This window comes from Canis lupus, chromosome 11, assembly GCF_048164855.1.
Source record: "Canis lupus baileyi chromosome 11, mCanLup2.hap1, whole genome shotgun sequence".
NCBI lineage: Eukaryota > Metazoa > Chordata > Mammalia > Carnivora > Canidae > Canis > Canis lupus.
The window spans coordinates 9,875,282-9,890,969 of NC_132848.1; the positions used below are offsets into that span (position 1 = coordinate 9,875,282).

Sequence of the window (15,688 nt, forward strand, 5' to 3'; positions counted from 1 at the left end):
GCTCTCAAACCTTTTCTGTGGATGCATCTTCTCTGGATTTGTGGGTGCAAATTATCAACTAAAAAGGTTTTCCAGGTTTCTTTTGTCAAGATATTGTAATCTCTTGCTCCCTCTGGTGTCTGTTTGCTGTACTGTGGGTCCCCCTGGAGCAGCTGCAAGCTGTCCTGCTCTTTTTTTGTTCTCAGCAACTCCCAGGTGTTTAGACTGAGTCAGGTCTCCTCAGTGCTCTGAGACATGATACAGAAGCCAGCCCCTTTGGCAGCTCCCTGAGAACTTGGGATATTGGACACATGTTCCAACTCTTTCTTTCCTCAGGGAGAAGCCAGGAGTTTGGGGTTTTTCTCCTGCTCGTTCTTCATCAAGCTGTGGAGAAGGGCAGTGGCGAGTTCAGATCATCTTTGTTCTCCGTTGTCTCCAAGCTATCAGTGCTTAGATTCAGGCAAGACAGAAACCAGACCTCTGGTAGCCCTCAGAAATTCTGAACATTAGAATTAGGTTTCAGTCTTTTCTTTGCCTCTTGAAGGAGAAGCCAGGAGTTGGGAATTTTCTTCTGGTTGCGCATGTTGTGCCATAGGGTGAGGCTCTGGTGAGCGAGTGCGACTAATTTTCCTACTGGCTGCCATGCTGCTTGTTTCACACTTGCTTGGGTTATAGGAGCCCTTTTTAACTAGTTTCTGGATTTCTTACAAAGGGAATTGGTCTGTGTATTGTTGAATTTGTGTCTGTATAGGGAAAGGATGGTCTAGGGCTTCCTATTCTGTCATCTTGTTGATGTCACCGCCTCACTTTTTTTTTTATTTAGAATATAGTATAATTCTAAGGGTTTCAGCAAAGTTGTGAATAGTTTCCCATGACATGCTTGTTAAAAAAGAGAAATATGGACTGTTTTTAACGTAATTTAGATTAACTTAATCTACTTAATATAGATATCCAGAAGATGTTAAGACAATATAATAATATCTTGGAGATTTAGATGTGGATTCACATTCTGGCTATATAGAAGCTGTGTGTCTTGGTAAAGTTCTTTCACTTTTCTGTACCTGTTTCTTAGTATGAAAGTGGACTTAATTCTTGTCAGAGTGATTGGGAGACTTAAGTGCTCAGTGCCTGATGGTTAGGGTAGTTTCCTAGTAAATTTTGCTTTTTTTCTGTGTTTCTTAGTTAATTAAATCCGAGTCACTCTGGAGAGAGTTTCTAATACCATGCTACAGGATTTGTCTTCTCACCCTTCCTGGTTCTCATCTTCAGTTTCAGTTTTGACCTAGATAAGAACAGTGATGACAGACAAATTGTACAGAGTATAATAGCTAAAAGATTGGATAGGTAAAGAATCGGGATCCAAAAAGATCTTAAATTAGGAGGAGTTTTGATTATGGGGATGGAAGAATTGCTAAATGGATTGTGGGGGTGGGAGCAAAGAAGGAATTGGATTGAGTAGGCTACAGAGATCATAGAATAAAGTATTCCTGAAAGAGGGCATAGCATGTGGGAATTCAAAGCAATAGTTCTTTATGAGATAGTTACACATGTCTTTATTTCTAGCAGTAGGAAAAACTGATCCCAACCAGTGCTTCCTTCCTGCTTTCTCTTCTCTCCTCTTCCTCTTCCTCTTCCTCTCTCTTTCAGTTAAATATCTTAGGTAATGGCACAGATATGTGTTATGGTTGGTCATAAATTCCTGAAACAGGATTAATTTACACTTCAGAAGAACCTCGAGACTCTTAAAAGCTCCTGAGTACTCTATTTAAAGGACTAAAGGGAAGGGATAAGGTTTGATTAGTAGTTATACTGGAGCTGAGGAAGAGGCAGGGGTTCCTATGGAAGGATGATACACCACCACCCCCATTTGATTGCCCCTATGGGTCATCAATAAGATAAAGTAAAAAGAAGGGACACAGAGCCAGGGTTGGGACAAGTCAGAATCTAAGCCAGGCAGCAGTAAGAGATGAGAGATTATTTCTACTAAAGATTGGCAATAGAGTAGTTATTGGACATATCCTTGCAGGAGTTGAATTGGAAACTGCCTGTAATTGGGTTTAAAAAAATTGAGATTAATGTCCCTGGAATTATTTTATGTTTTAGATTAGGTTTTACTTTTAGATTGGGTTTTACTTTTTTTTTTTAATTCAATATAATTTCTAAGCCAAGTTTTTACAAAAGATTTCTGATAGGTCCAGTTTTAATTAGTTAAGTGAAGTTATTTTGTTTTTTGGTTTTAAAGATTTTATTTGTTCATGAGAGACAGAGAGAGAGAGGCGGGGGCAGAGACATAGGCAGAGGGAGAAGTGGGCTCCCTGTGGGGAGCCCGATGCAGGACTCAATCCCAGGACCCCAGGATCATGACCTGAGCCAAAGGCAAACGCTCAACCGCTGAGCTACCACTCAGGCGTCCCTTAAGTACTACTTTTAATAATGTTTATTTTTTCAATATATATAACATTAACTTACGCTCATGATTTAACTAATGGAAAAGAAAAGAGAAAAACATTTCAGATTCACCGCCTGAAGGTAACCACTCATTTTTGATTAATTTTTCTGTAGTCTTTTCTTAACATTTTCATTCCTACAATTAGTATCACTATACATCATAAATTAGAAATATTTCATATTACAAGTATTTATATATGTTTTTTCCTTAAAATTATGAGAATTTTCTGATGTCATTGTTCAGGTTTTTGAAAACTGCTCTTTTTAGCACTGGATAATATTCCTTTGTATGATTGTATTGTGTCGTATTGGTTTGTGGTTTGTCAGTACTATGAAAGCACTCTAATCTTTGCATATATAGTATATGACTTTCTGATTGTTTCCTTAGGAAATAGTTCTAGAAACTACTTGTTAAGGAGCATGAGCTTTTGTTAATGCTTTTGATATATATATTGCCAGATTACTTTCTAATTTGGAATGGCCATTTAGCACAGTCTAGTCAAAATTGCTTATTTTATTTTACCCAAGTTCTAGTGTAAATATGGAAGAACCTCACTACAAAGCTGGTGTCAAAAACCCATGATAATACATATATTGTAGGCTCTCTGCTTCTGGAGAGAGGTCTGTCATACATTTCATGTATTTGTACTATGGTTTCACCAGCAGCACAATTAAGTTTTTGGATTCAGCAGTAGATGGGCCAAAGGATGCACAGAACTCCTATGAGTGTAAGCTGATTTTCCCCCAATTTCCATTGCATTTTAAGCACAATATAAGTAAATGCTTGGTGGAGTAAAATGAGTGAATAAGTAAGCCCCAGCAAAATTTTTTTGAATTCTTGAATTTGATGCTTCACATTCCATTCTTATTTCTTCTACTTTCTCTTTCAAAGGAAATTTAAATAAGCATGATGATTAACTTAAGTGATTTAAACACCCTTTTTCTAACTCTGCCAATGTTTTCTTGAAATTTTCATTTTTTTTTTTCCACATTGATCATTTTTGAGAATGCAAGCTTGTTTTGATTTGTGAAAAGTTAAGAGGTCCCTCTGGTGGAACATTTAGGAAACACATAGCATTAAATTTTCATGAAGAGACCGAAACTTTTTATGTTAAACGGTAGAAGCTTTGTATGATAACTTTCCAACTAAACAGTGTAATTAATGGTGGTTCATTTTCTAGTTCATTTTCAAAACCTTTTGAAACTTCAACACAATACGCTTATGATTTGTGAAGAAAATGCTAGGAAAGAAAATAGCTGCAAGGTGCCAAATTATGAGGTTGGATAGGCTTTTATGGCCTAGCTTGGATTGCTAATCACTGCTAATAAAATTTTGTCTTTGTGGAAAAAATAAATGTTCTGAGAAATGGAATGATGGATACATTTTTTAAGAATTATAATCTATCAGGACACCTGGGTGGCTCAGCTGGTTGAGCAGCCGAGTCTTGCTTTTAGCTCAAGTCATGATCTCAGGGTTGTGGGGAAAAGCCCCACATTCACCTCTGCGCTCAGCATAGAATCTGCTTGTCCCTCTCCCTCCCCCTGTGCTCCTCTCCCCATGCTCTGTGTCAAAGAAATAAATCTTTAAAAAGACTATTATAATTGGGGATCCCTGGGTGGCTCAGTGGTTAAGTGCCTGCCTTTGGCCCAGGGCGTGATCCTGGAGTCCCAGGATCGAGTCCCACATCAGGCTCCCTGCATGGAGCCTGCTTCTCCCTCTGCCTGTGTCTCTGCCTCTGTCTCTCTCTCTGTGTCTCTCATGAATAAATAAAATCTTAAAAAAAATTATTATAATTTATCAAGTACAATTTATCTTAGGATTCACTTAATACCTCTGACCTCACAATGACCTAGCAAGGTGGGTGGTATCAAACCTACTTTATAAAGAAACTAAAGCTCAGAGAGATTTAATGATAACATCATTCAGCTAGTAAGTGGTAGACCTGGGAATAGAATTAAAATGCTTGCTTTTCTCACTATACTGTTCTGCCTCTTAGATGGAAGGACTGGGTTCATAACTACTAGTTTCATCTTTTGAGTGAGCAAGAGACTAACTCTGAATAAGGTTTAGGATTTGATCAAAGTAGATATATCTGCATAGATAGTGTACTTTTTTGTCTCCACTTGAGCCTATACATACAGCTACTCAGTAGTGGAGTTGTGATCTCATCCCAGGCCTGCTTGATTTTAAGGCCATGTTCTTTCCGATATTCCAGATCTGAAAGATGAAGTGCCCATTGACTCATCAAGAGTTAAATCATAATTACTATTGATTTCTATGTCTCCTATTTTAATTAATTTCAAAGATAACATATATAGCATATATCATGTCACAATTAAACAGAATACTCCCTAACTGGAAAGCCACATAGTTAGTTATTACTATGTATGTTACCATGTTGTGAGCTATTCAATAGGTTTTTAATCCTTACTCCTCCCTTTATCGGCATTTCTTTTCCTCCTTTCTAATGCTTTGTAGCTTTACTTAATGAGCTTTTCTTTTTTTACATGAAATAGTATTATTTTTATACTGTGAAATTCTAAGTTCAAAGCACCTGATGTGAATTTTAATAAAAATACATGTTTTTGCCAATGTTTTTGCAAATAAGGCAAATTTGGAGTTGGGAATCATGAGTGTGTGTATGTTCACATATAATATGTTAATAGGTTTGGTAAAGATTTAGGAAAATGTGCTTTGAATTTAGAAAGTTTTAAATGAAGTGGTCAGCCGTACATTGAGCTATTGCCTATAAGTAAATAGTAATAATAGTAATAGACTTGCTTTAAAAATTTGTGTCATCAGTGATTAGGAAATGGGCATTTTATGATGCAAGAATGCTTTACCTAAGAAGTTGGCAAACTACAGCCCATAGACCTGTTTTTGTATGGCCTTCTAGCTGTGGTTTTACAACATTTTTAAAGGTTGCTTAGAATATATGTGGCAGAGACCAGAAATTTATATGGCTACAAAGCCTGAAATAAACTTACTCTTTGATTCTTTAGGTGGCTACAAAAAAATGAATACCAAAATACTTTTCCACTCTAAAAATCAGGAAGATGCTATGCATGCTAAGTGCCGAATTATGAGGTTGGATAGGCTTTTATGGCCTAGCTTGGATTGCTAATCACTGCTAAAAAATTATAAAATATGTATATAAATTGCATTCCCTTGAAATGGTTTCATAAGTAAACCATTTGTCACTTATTAAATATATTGGCTACACATTTTTTTGATATTTATAAATAATGATGAAAAATCACACTTTTTTTTTTTTTTTAAGATAACAAGTAGCTTGTAGTTCTCTTTACCATCTAAAACCATTCTGGTAGTAGTTACACATAAGTAATGATACATAGCAAGATTAGTTTTGCTTCATAAAACTTTTTACATTTTCAATTTGATATATTAAAAAAAAAAACTAAATGTTAGCATGAGCTGTTTAATTAACATAAGCCAGGAAAAAGATTCACTCTTACTTCTTCACAAAAATTCAATTTATAATACTATAGAACTCTGAACATTTGTGGAAGTAACAGCCTGTTTCAGACCTTAATGCAGGAAAAAGATTCAACTCTTACTTCTTCACAAAAATTCAATTTATAATACTATAGAACCCTGAACATTTGTGGAAGTAACAGCCTGTTTCAGACCTTAATGTTCTCTTTAAATTCCTTAATGAAGTTTTAAATTAATTATCAATTGTTTTTTGTATTTCGTGTATTCACAAAGGGACATTCCATGGTGGGGCACCTGGGTGGCTCAGTCAGTTAAGCATCTGCCTTCAACTCAGGTCATGATCCCACCACGGTCCTGGGATCAAGCCCCATGTCAGACTCCCTGCTCAGTGAGGAGCGTGCTTTTCCCTCTCTCTCTCTCTCTCTTCAGCTCCCCCTGCTTATATGTGCACACACCCTCTTTCTCACTCTCAAATAAATAAAATCTCTTTTTTTTTAAAAGGACATTCCATGGTTCTGTTGTATTCCAGATAGTAAGTGGATATTAGGTAGTATTAACATGGGGAAGGAAAACAAAATGGGAAAATAACAACAGATACCCTTTTCTTACCCTTATTGTCTTATAACTAAAGGTTTTAAACTCATTATTCCTCCACATACTTAGCTTATTAGAGTATGTGTCCTTGTTAGTATGAGTCATTATGTACATTTTAAAGGATAATTAATGAAGGCAGTAGTGCTATTTATAATATCTTCAGCCTCCTAAAATTTTTATAAAATTTAAATATATATAAAATATATAACTAATAAATTAAGAAATTTATGTGTCTTTACATTATTTGAAGCTGACATATATAGTTTAGCTTTCAGAGTTCTGTGTAATACAAAAATGTCATTATATCTTGCATATTGTTTTAATGAAGAACATATAAATAAATACAGGTAAATACAGCATTTATGTTTCATTGATTTTTAAAAAAATATCCATGGTTTATGATTTCACTTATACATGAGATCTAAAAAAAACAAATGAACAAACATGCAGAAACAGACCCATAGAGAACAAACTGGTAGTTGCCAGATGGGAGGGGTTAGGGGATGAGCAGGACTAGTGAAGGAGAGTGGGAAGTTCAGGCTTCCCATTATGAAATGAGTAAGTCATAGGGATGAGAGGTACAGCCTAGGGAATAAGGTCAGTGGTATTATATGGTGACAGATAGTAGCTGCACTTGCAGGGAGCATTGCATAAACTGTTGGGACTACATCAAAATAAAAAGCTTATGCCCAGTGAGGGAAACAGCCAATAAAACTAAAAGGCAACCTACAGAATGGGAGAAGATACTTGCAAGTGATATATGCAACACAGGGTTAGTATCCAAAATATATAAACAATTTATAAGACTCAATACCCAAAAACCAAATAATCCAATTAAAAAATGGGCAGAAGACATGAACAGACATTTCTCCAAAGAAGACATCTAATTAGCCAACAGACACTTGAAGAGATGTTCAGCATCACTCATAATCAGGGAAATACAGATTAAAACTACAATGAGATGTCACCTCACGTCTGTCAGAATGGCTTAAATAAAGAATGTAAGAAAACAACAAGTGTTGGCGAGGATGTGGGGAAAAAGGAACCCTCATGCACTATAGGTGGAATGCAAACTGCTGCAGCCACTGTGGAAAATAGTGTGGAGTTTCCTCAGAAAGTTAAAAAATAGAACTACCCTATAATCCAGCAATCTCACCACTGAGTATTTACCCAAAGAATGTGGACACACTAATCCAAAGCGGTACATGCACCCCTGTGTTTATAGTGTTTACAGCAGCATTATTTACAATAGCCCATATATGGAAGAAGCCCAAGTGTCCATTGGTTGATAAATGGATAAAGACAATGTGGTCTATATAGCTATATATATAGATATATAATGGGATATTACTCAGCCATAAAAAGAAATGAAATCTTGCCGTTTACAACATGATGGATCTGTAGAGTATAATGCTAAACGAGGTAAGTCAAAGACAAATATCATACCAAATCACTTAAAATTTTTATAGTCCTTATTCATAAGTACACATTTTTATAGTTAAAAAAATATATAAATTGCATATTGTTTTACTTTTCTAAGCATACAGCTATTTAGCTGTCATCATGATTGTTTCTAAATGCATTCCCTTGAAATGGTTTCATAAGTAAACCATTTGTCACTTATTAAATATATTGGCTACATATTTTTTGATATTTATAAATAATGATGAAAGATCACACTTATTTTTTTTAAAGATAACAAGTAGCTTGTAGTTCTCTTTACCATCTAAAACCATCCTGGTAGTAGTTACGCATAAGTAATGATACATAGCAAGATTAGTTTTGCTTCATAAAACTTTTTACATTTTCAATTTGATATATTAAAAACTTGCTAGTTCCATAATAGGAAGTAAATTGCACTAATCAAATGATAAACCTTAACTTCCAGTGCTTTTGAAGAATCTGTTGATAAAATGCAATAGCTATTACTTATAAAAATTATTTTTTTTTAAAGGAGCAGTTTTTTTTTTTTTTTTTTTTTTAAGAGAGAGAGAATCTTAAGCAGGCTCCACTCTCCGTGCAGAACCCAACATCTGGCTTGGTCTTACAACCCTGAGCTGAAATCAAGATTCAGATGTTCAACTGACTGAGCCACCCAGGCACCCCTTAGAGGAGTTTTTAAAAATGACTTCTTACTGCTACTTTTAGAAGTTCATTCTTTGTACTTAAAAAAGTACATAAAGATATAAAATTGAATAGAACATTAAGCTCCGTGAACCCAGGCAATTTTGACAGTTTTGCTTAGTGCTACATCTATCTCTAGGTCCTAGAACAGTACCTGGCACATAGTGAGAAATGGCATTGTTTTACATTTGTGCAAATCTTTTTAATCTACTATGTAGGCTAATAAAAAAAACAACTGGATTTTCATATCTGCTTCTGTTTTGGGTCTGTTTCAATGTTTTGGCTGAAGTACATCAAGAAAATCTAGTCTCATACAGATACATAGTCAAAACGGGAACATTTTAATACTCTTTTCAGATAATTGTAGATATTCTTTGTTGATACTGCATCAAAACTCTTTAAGAGGTAGTTTCTTCAAGATTAGTTGCAATGTGCAGTTTGAAGCCATATCAGTGATTTTTGTAAAGTCTGTCTCTAAAGTCCTTTGTTTTGCATGTAAAATAGATCTTTTACCTATGCAAGATTTAATAACTCCTGCATGGTTCATTTGGAAAATACTAGTTTGCTGTTTATGCAGATCTTCCCAATGTTGACATATTTCATTATGCCATACCACAAAGTCACATTCTTTAATATTACCCAGTTTCATTGCAAAAATTTTTAAGTATTGTGAAGTCATTAAACTCCTAGTAATGGATGCAACTTTTTCTAAATTTTACTTTTCACTTGAAAGCTTGAATGTTATCATTGGTAACAAAGTCAGCTGTTTTTCTTAAGTTGACATGCTTGCTTCATTCACTTACTGAGAAAATGTCAGTGAAACAGGCAAGTCTGTATAGTTTGCCATTTGTTCATCTAAAAATATAGGGTTCTATAAAAAAAATAAGTAGCTAATTCACTTTTATCACAGTGATACTTAAAAGACAAATTATATTTCAGAAAACCCCCAAATCTGTAAATGTAAAAGAACCAAAAAGAAAATATAACAAAATATTAAGTGTACTTATCTTAGGAAGATGGGGAAATTGTGACTTTTTTCCCCTTTCATTTTTCTGTAATACAGTTTTGTTGTGTAATACAGTTTCAAGTGTTATATAAAGATAAAAGTATGGTATTTATAGTATAGCTTATAGAGTCAAATGAATATGAATTATTAGGAATAGTTATGTTCTCTATTTTCCTTATTAGGATTTAGGCCCTGAATATGAAGATATATTTAATATTTCTTTGAAGTGGATTTTAGAAAATGGAAAAGATGTTGGAATAAGGTAAAGGCTTTAATTTCCACTTTGACCACTTTGTAGTATAAGAAATAATTTTGACTCTAAAGTCTCCTTAATTATTTTTAACTAGGTGTGTTGGTTATGGCCCTGAGGAGCAATTGACAAACATAACCGATGTCCAGTTCTTACAGTCCACAAGACCACAGATGTCTTTCTGGTGTCGCTTTCGACGTGCTTTTATTACTGTCACCCACAGGTTATTGTTGTTATGCTTAGGTAAGTTATTGGGATGAGAAAGAAGATACATGGCAGTCTAGAATTTTTATAGCTGTGTTTCACCAAATGGCAGGGTTGAGAATTTACTTCTGTGATAGTTGCCATTATAAATCACATACAGAAGCCTTCACTAGGGTAGAGTAATATTGAAGCTGTTTTTCTTTTTTAAATAATGTCAGTATTTATCTAAGGGCTTAGAAAACAGTGCTATAAGTGGAGGTGGAATAAAACTTTATTATAAGAATGTCATAAAAAAGACATAGATTATCTTTAGAAAATAGAACGGGAAATATGAAAATTAAGCTGATTTTTAAAATGATAAAGTATAAATTAAGTTCATTAAAATTATTATTAATTTAAAAAATATAATTTACCTGCATTAAAATTTTTACTTGGGTTCCTGGATTTTATGTGACTTTTGATTGATTATAGAAATTTAGAAGATAACGCATTTCTTTCTTTTCTCTGTTTAAGTCCTTTAAAAATAATTTTCCTAAGATGTAGTATGTTTATGGTCTTTGGAAACCCACTTTTCTAATAGTTTAATGTGGCAAAGGAAAAAGCTTGTGAAACATAGTTATGCTGTTTTCTTTTTTTTTTTTTTAATTTTTTTTTTAATTTTTTTTTTTTTGGTTATGCTGTTTTCAAAAAAATAATAGAATTTAAAATGTTCAGCTGTCAGCATCATGGAAGAAATGGTTTTAGAGAGATTAAGTGAAGTTCTGGAAAATGCTCAATACTAAATTGTTCTATGTGGTTGTAATTTATGTAGGTAATTCAGCCTACTGTTATGAAGGCTCATTCCATTATCCTATTATGGCAGTTAAAATAATCACTGTGGAAACTGTCATAAGATTTCTCTTTTTTTGCTTTGTTTTGTTAACATCAGATTTAACGACTAGACCAATAACTTCAGGTGGCAGTGAATATTATTGAATGTCACTGAGCACAATTTTTCAAACACAAAACTTATAAATATTGCAGGTGTTGTGATGGTTTGTGTCGTTCTGCGTTACATGAAATATCGCTGGACAAAAGAAGAGGAGGAAACAAGGCAGATGTATGATATGGTGATAAAGATTATAGGTATAAATATTTGTAAAAATCTAAACTATTTCTATAATAGTAATTATGTGATAAATTATAACATGATCAATGATTGATTCATTTGTAAATTTATCTTTTCAGATGTTTTACGAAGTCATAATGAAGCTTGCCAGGAAAATAAAGACTTACAACCTTACATGCCTATTCCACATGTGCAAGATTCCTTAATACAACCTCATGACAAGTATGTTCAAAGTATTACGAGTTGAACTAGATCAGAATGTTGGTAGTATTTCTGAAGTTGTGAAGATTATATCGGGAATTGAAGCCTTTCTCAAGTAGAGCTGTTCTGTACAGGCTTTATTTTTTGTACTTAAACTCTCCTTCCTTTTTAAATTCCCTTCTGTTCTGATTTTGAGCAGTGTAAAGACAACTGGATTTCTAAATCATGATCACTTTTATACATTTTTTATTTTTATCTTCACCTTATTTCCTTTAATTTCATCTTCATAAAGAAACAGATAATAGTGATGTTTTGTTAATAACGCCTTAAATATTTTGTTAATGAAACTTTTTCAGTAAAAGTACTAAATAATGACTTCTTGAAAATAAATGATTCTATATCCTACTGTAGCATTCTTCACCATAGCAACACCTCAGAATCATTAGTGGAGTTGGGGAGGGGGCGGATTACTGATGCTTCACCTCTGAGGAATGAAATTCAGTAAATTTGAGGTGAGCTTTAGGCATCTAAGTCTTTTTTGAAAAAATTTTGTAGGCAATGATAAGGAAAATCAGAAATAATAATAACCATTGCCTTCAATTAGTAATACATGAAAAAGATTCCAAGCCAAGATGCCAGTAAATTTGTCATTTTGTTCACATGATAGAAAAAAAATGAAGAAAGTCTGGGATAGAGCTGTTGACTTCCTTGCTGCTAATGAGTCAAGAGTTCGCACAGAGACACGAAGAATAGGTGGTGCAGATTTTCTAGTTTGGCGATGGATCCAACCTTCTGCCTCCTGTGACAAAATATTAGTAATACCTTCTAAAGTATGGCAAGGTCAAGGTATGTATTTTTAAACAACAAAAATAAACATAGTGTTTTTCCAATTTTTTTCAACTACGAAAGTCTTAATATGTTTAAAGTAAAATACTACTGTTGAAAAATACAAGGGCAAACTTCCTTTGCAGTTCTATTCCATAGAAGGAATTACTGTTAGCTTTCTTATATATCCTTTCTTCTTTCAAATATAAACATGATGGTTTGTCTTTACCATAAGAGAACACTACATACATTATTGTGATTTTTTTCCCTTTTTTACTTAAAACAACTTAGTATTATAGATCTAACTGCATTCTTTTTCCTTAATTTTTATGCAAATATGGCAATTTATGTTTTACATTACATAAAACATATAAAAGTGGAACATAACTTTTTAATTGCTCTTTTTTCCAAGTTTTGTTTGCCTGTCTCTTTTTCTTTTTTTTTTTTTTTTTTTTTTTAATTTTTATTTATTTATGATAGTCACAGAGAGAGAGAGAGAGGCGCAGAGACACAGGCAGAGGGAGAAGCAGGCTCCATGCACCGGGAGCCCGATGTGGGATTCGATCCCGGGTCTCCAGGATCGCGCCCTGGGCCAAAGGCAGGCGCCAAACCGCTGCGCCACCCAGGGATCCCTGCCTGTCTCTTTTTCATTGAGACCCATCCACCTGCATATCCCCTGTGCCACATAGCTCTTATGGCTTTCTTTCCATATTTTTCTCTATGTTTTCATGGTTTCAAAAACAGGTGTATATAAGTATATAGGAGGGCTTGGTGATTGATTGCCTTAGGTTCCCAAATCTCTACTAGTGATAACTGTTACCTCACTTGAATTTCTTGTATGGTTAGTTGCAAATGAAAATTGTGCAGTTTAATGTGCATTTCAGAACTAGTAGTGAGTTGAGTTTCTTTAAATCTTTTTGGGTAAAAGCATATTTATTCAATGTTTGCTAAACATAGTATTTATGAGAAAGTTAATCATTTTGAAAAAAATTGCGAGAAAGTATAATCCAGACACTTCCTTTCTTCTCTAATTTTCACTTTCAAAGAGCTTAAATGATCATAGTGTTCAGTAATCATGGCATAAAAATGATGCTTTGATGATATCAAAGATGGCACTAAACATTAAACTTTTTGTTTTAAAAGGTGTCTACAGAAGGGTCCTATAAAATGAAAACAGAGTGCAAAGCCAGTCAGATCTGATTACTGTAGTGTCTGATTGTAAATGGTTGTGGATTCTCAACCTGATTTTTTCATACAGCTGGCAATTGGTGCTTATGTATGCATAAGAAGTTCTAGAAATGGCCATTATTTTGTTCATATGGATTTATTTTTATCATTGTAGTTGTCTTATTTTTAAAATATGAGATTTTCAAGATCAATCTAGAGAAAATTTCTTGACATAAGTAATTCAGATTGTTCTAAATTAGTGGGAGGGATGACAGACTCTAAGTGTGTGAAATTGGATGCTCCATATCTAGAATTTAAAACCTCAAGACTATTATTTTCATTTTACCATTTTCTTTAGATAGGAGAAGACTGTGTAAGTATGATGTAAGACAACTTTGGGTCAGTTCTAAGTTGTAAAACTCAATATGAATCAATAGAGTAGTTCTAAAATGTTTTGCTATTTTGTTTCATCAAAGTTTATATAGTAAATGTTTACAAACTATATGCCAAGTACTGAGCTATCTTAATTTGAATACTTCTAAATGTACACTGTGAAGAATTATAAAATCAGTCTCCCTTTACTTGAGCGTCTTTGATTAAAAAAACATAAGTTACAGTGAATGAATTACTGAACCTAGAAAGAAATTGAGACTAAAATAAGACACCTGTTGTTTAGTAAATTGAAAAAAAAATGGCTGAGATTATGTTATCCTGAAGTCAGAAAATCCTGAGGTAGAACCTAGTAGCCATTAGCTTGAAATACCAATTCAAATTTTTAGAGTTATAATGATAAAAGGCTATAGACTCCTATCAAGAGATTTGAATTCTTTTAAGAATTTGATCATAAAAGAATTTGTTATAGGAGCAGAATAATGAGAAGTTGGTGGGACATTTCTTAATGATAATTATCTATATTGCCTTATTTAAGAACATATGGCCCTGATAAAAAGAATTTATTTTAAATATTAATTACATTTTATGCCATCGAATGTATAGTCTATCTAAATATAAGTGATTGACTTTGCTTGTTAAAAATATTAATACATAAACTAAGTTTTGCTTTCATTTAAATGTATCTGAACACATGTGCTATAAATATGGTTATATAGTGAGGGTTTGGGTTGTTTAAAAAGATGGTTTAATTTATTAACAGGCTTGATGTTTATCCTCTTATAAATAACAGTGGTTTAATTAAAAGGTACATTGCTGGAGGGTTGGTAATTATAGTATCTTTTGAATTCACTCCCACTACAAGCTGTTTTCATTTAATTGTATTTTTTCCAAGTAATTGTTAAATAATCAACCTTATTGAATTTTTAGTTCATTTTCTAAAGGATAGTTAAGTATAAATTGCATTCTTATGCAGCGTTATTATCTCCAATGGTATTTTAAAGTGCCAGTTAAACATCAAATTTTACCTGCTGGGGAGAATTATTTATGTTTCTGATGAATATAGTCTTCAGAATAAACAACATTCAGTTGAAGCATCCAAACATAGTTCTTGAGGTATTTGAAATCTATCATTATTTAGTAACCACTGTCTCTGCTTATACCAGGAGATGATTACAATTTAGTTAGGGAGACAAAGTATATGTCTTAAAAATCAGTTTGATCTTCACAACTACTTTTTGACTAGAGTTGGCCAGGAATAACTTCTCCTAGATCCATTATTTATGGAAACTTGGGTCTAGGCTAGGATAAGATGATATTAATGCTTCTGTTTTCTCTGGTTCATTCCCTGCTTGCCCAGGCCAATATTGGAATTTCAAGGAACTCAGATTGCCTGCAACTAAAAGGTCATTTAAGAACACAATCTATATACTGCCAGAGAAGTCTGTCTGGGTGGTACTAGAGTTCACAGACTTTCTTAATCTGGGATTTTGCAAAAACTTTTCATGTGTAGTGGCCATTTCCTCATACCATATCAGGCACTGTTAGGACATTCACACCCTAGACATTTCTTTTCACTAGGTACTTCTGAAATCTTTCATTAATATACTCGTGTCTTTATTTTTTTTCCAAGTTTTTATTTAAATTACAGTTAGTTAATGTACAATGTAATAATAGTTTTAGATGTAGGATTTGGTGATCATCACTTACATATAACACCTAGTCCTCATCACAGGTGCCCCCTTTAATCCCTGTCACCTATTTAACACATCAGTATACTCTTTAGCCATTAACTTATCCTTTAAACTTTCCTGATATATATATATATATATATTAAATCCCCAGACTCTCCAGTTTTTCCATGTACCTACTTTTTTCAGTTTTTCAGTCTTCCTCCTATCTTTCTTTTCCTGTCCATCTTAGTTTCCATAACCC

The 15,688-nt window shown here is 33.6% G+C and overlaps 1 protein-coding gene across 4 annotated transcripts in view; it reads left to right on the forward strand.

Moving 5' to 3' along the window:
* The window catches only part of LEMD3 (LEM domain containing 3), a 72,869-nt gene that overhangs the window by 36,033 nt on the left and 21,148 nt on the right, over positions 1-15,688 (forward strand). For all 4 annotated transcript variants that reach the window (XR_012038902.1, XR_012038903.1, XM_072843136.1 and 1 more), the window contains exons 5-9: positions 9,791-9,870; positions 9,956-10,101; positions 11,086-11,187; positions 11,290-11,392; positions 12,039-12,217. Coding sequence is in view for 2 of the 4 variants with exons in the window: in XM_072843136.1 (XP_072699237.1) it covers positions 9,791-9,870; positions 9,956-10,101; positions 11,086-11,187; positions 11,290-11,392; positions 12,039-12,217 (610 nt within the window). In the remaining 2 variants the exon portion in view is untranslated. The remainder of the gene's footprint in view (positions 1-9,790; positions 9,871-9,955; positions 10,102-11,085; positions 11,188-11,289; positions 11,393-12,038; positions 12,218-15,688) is intronic.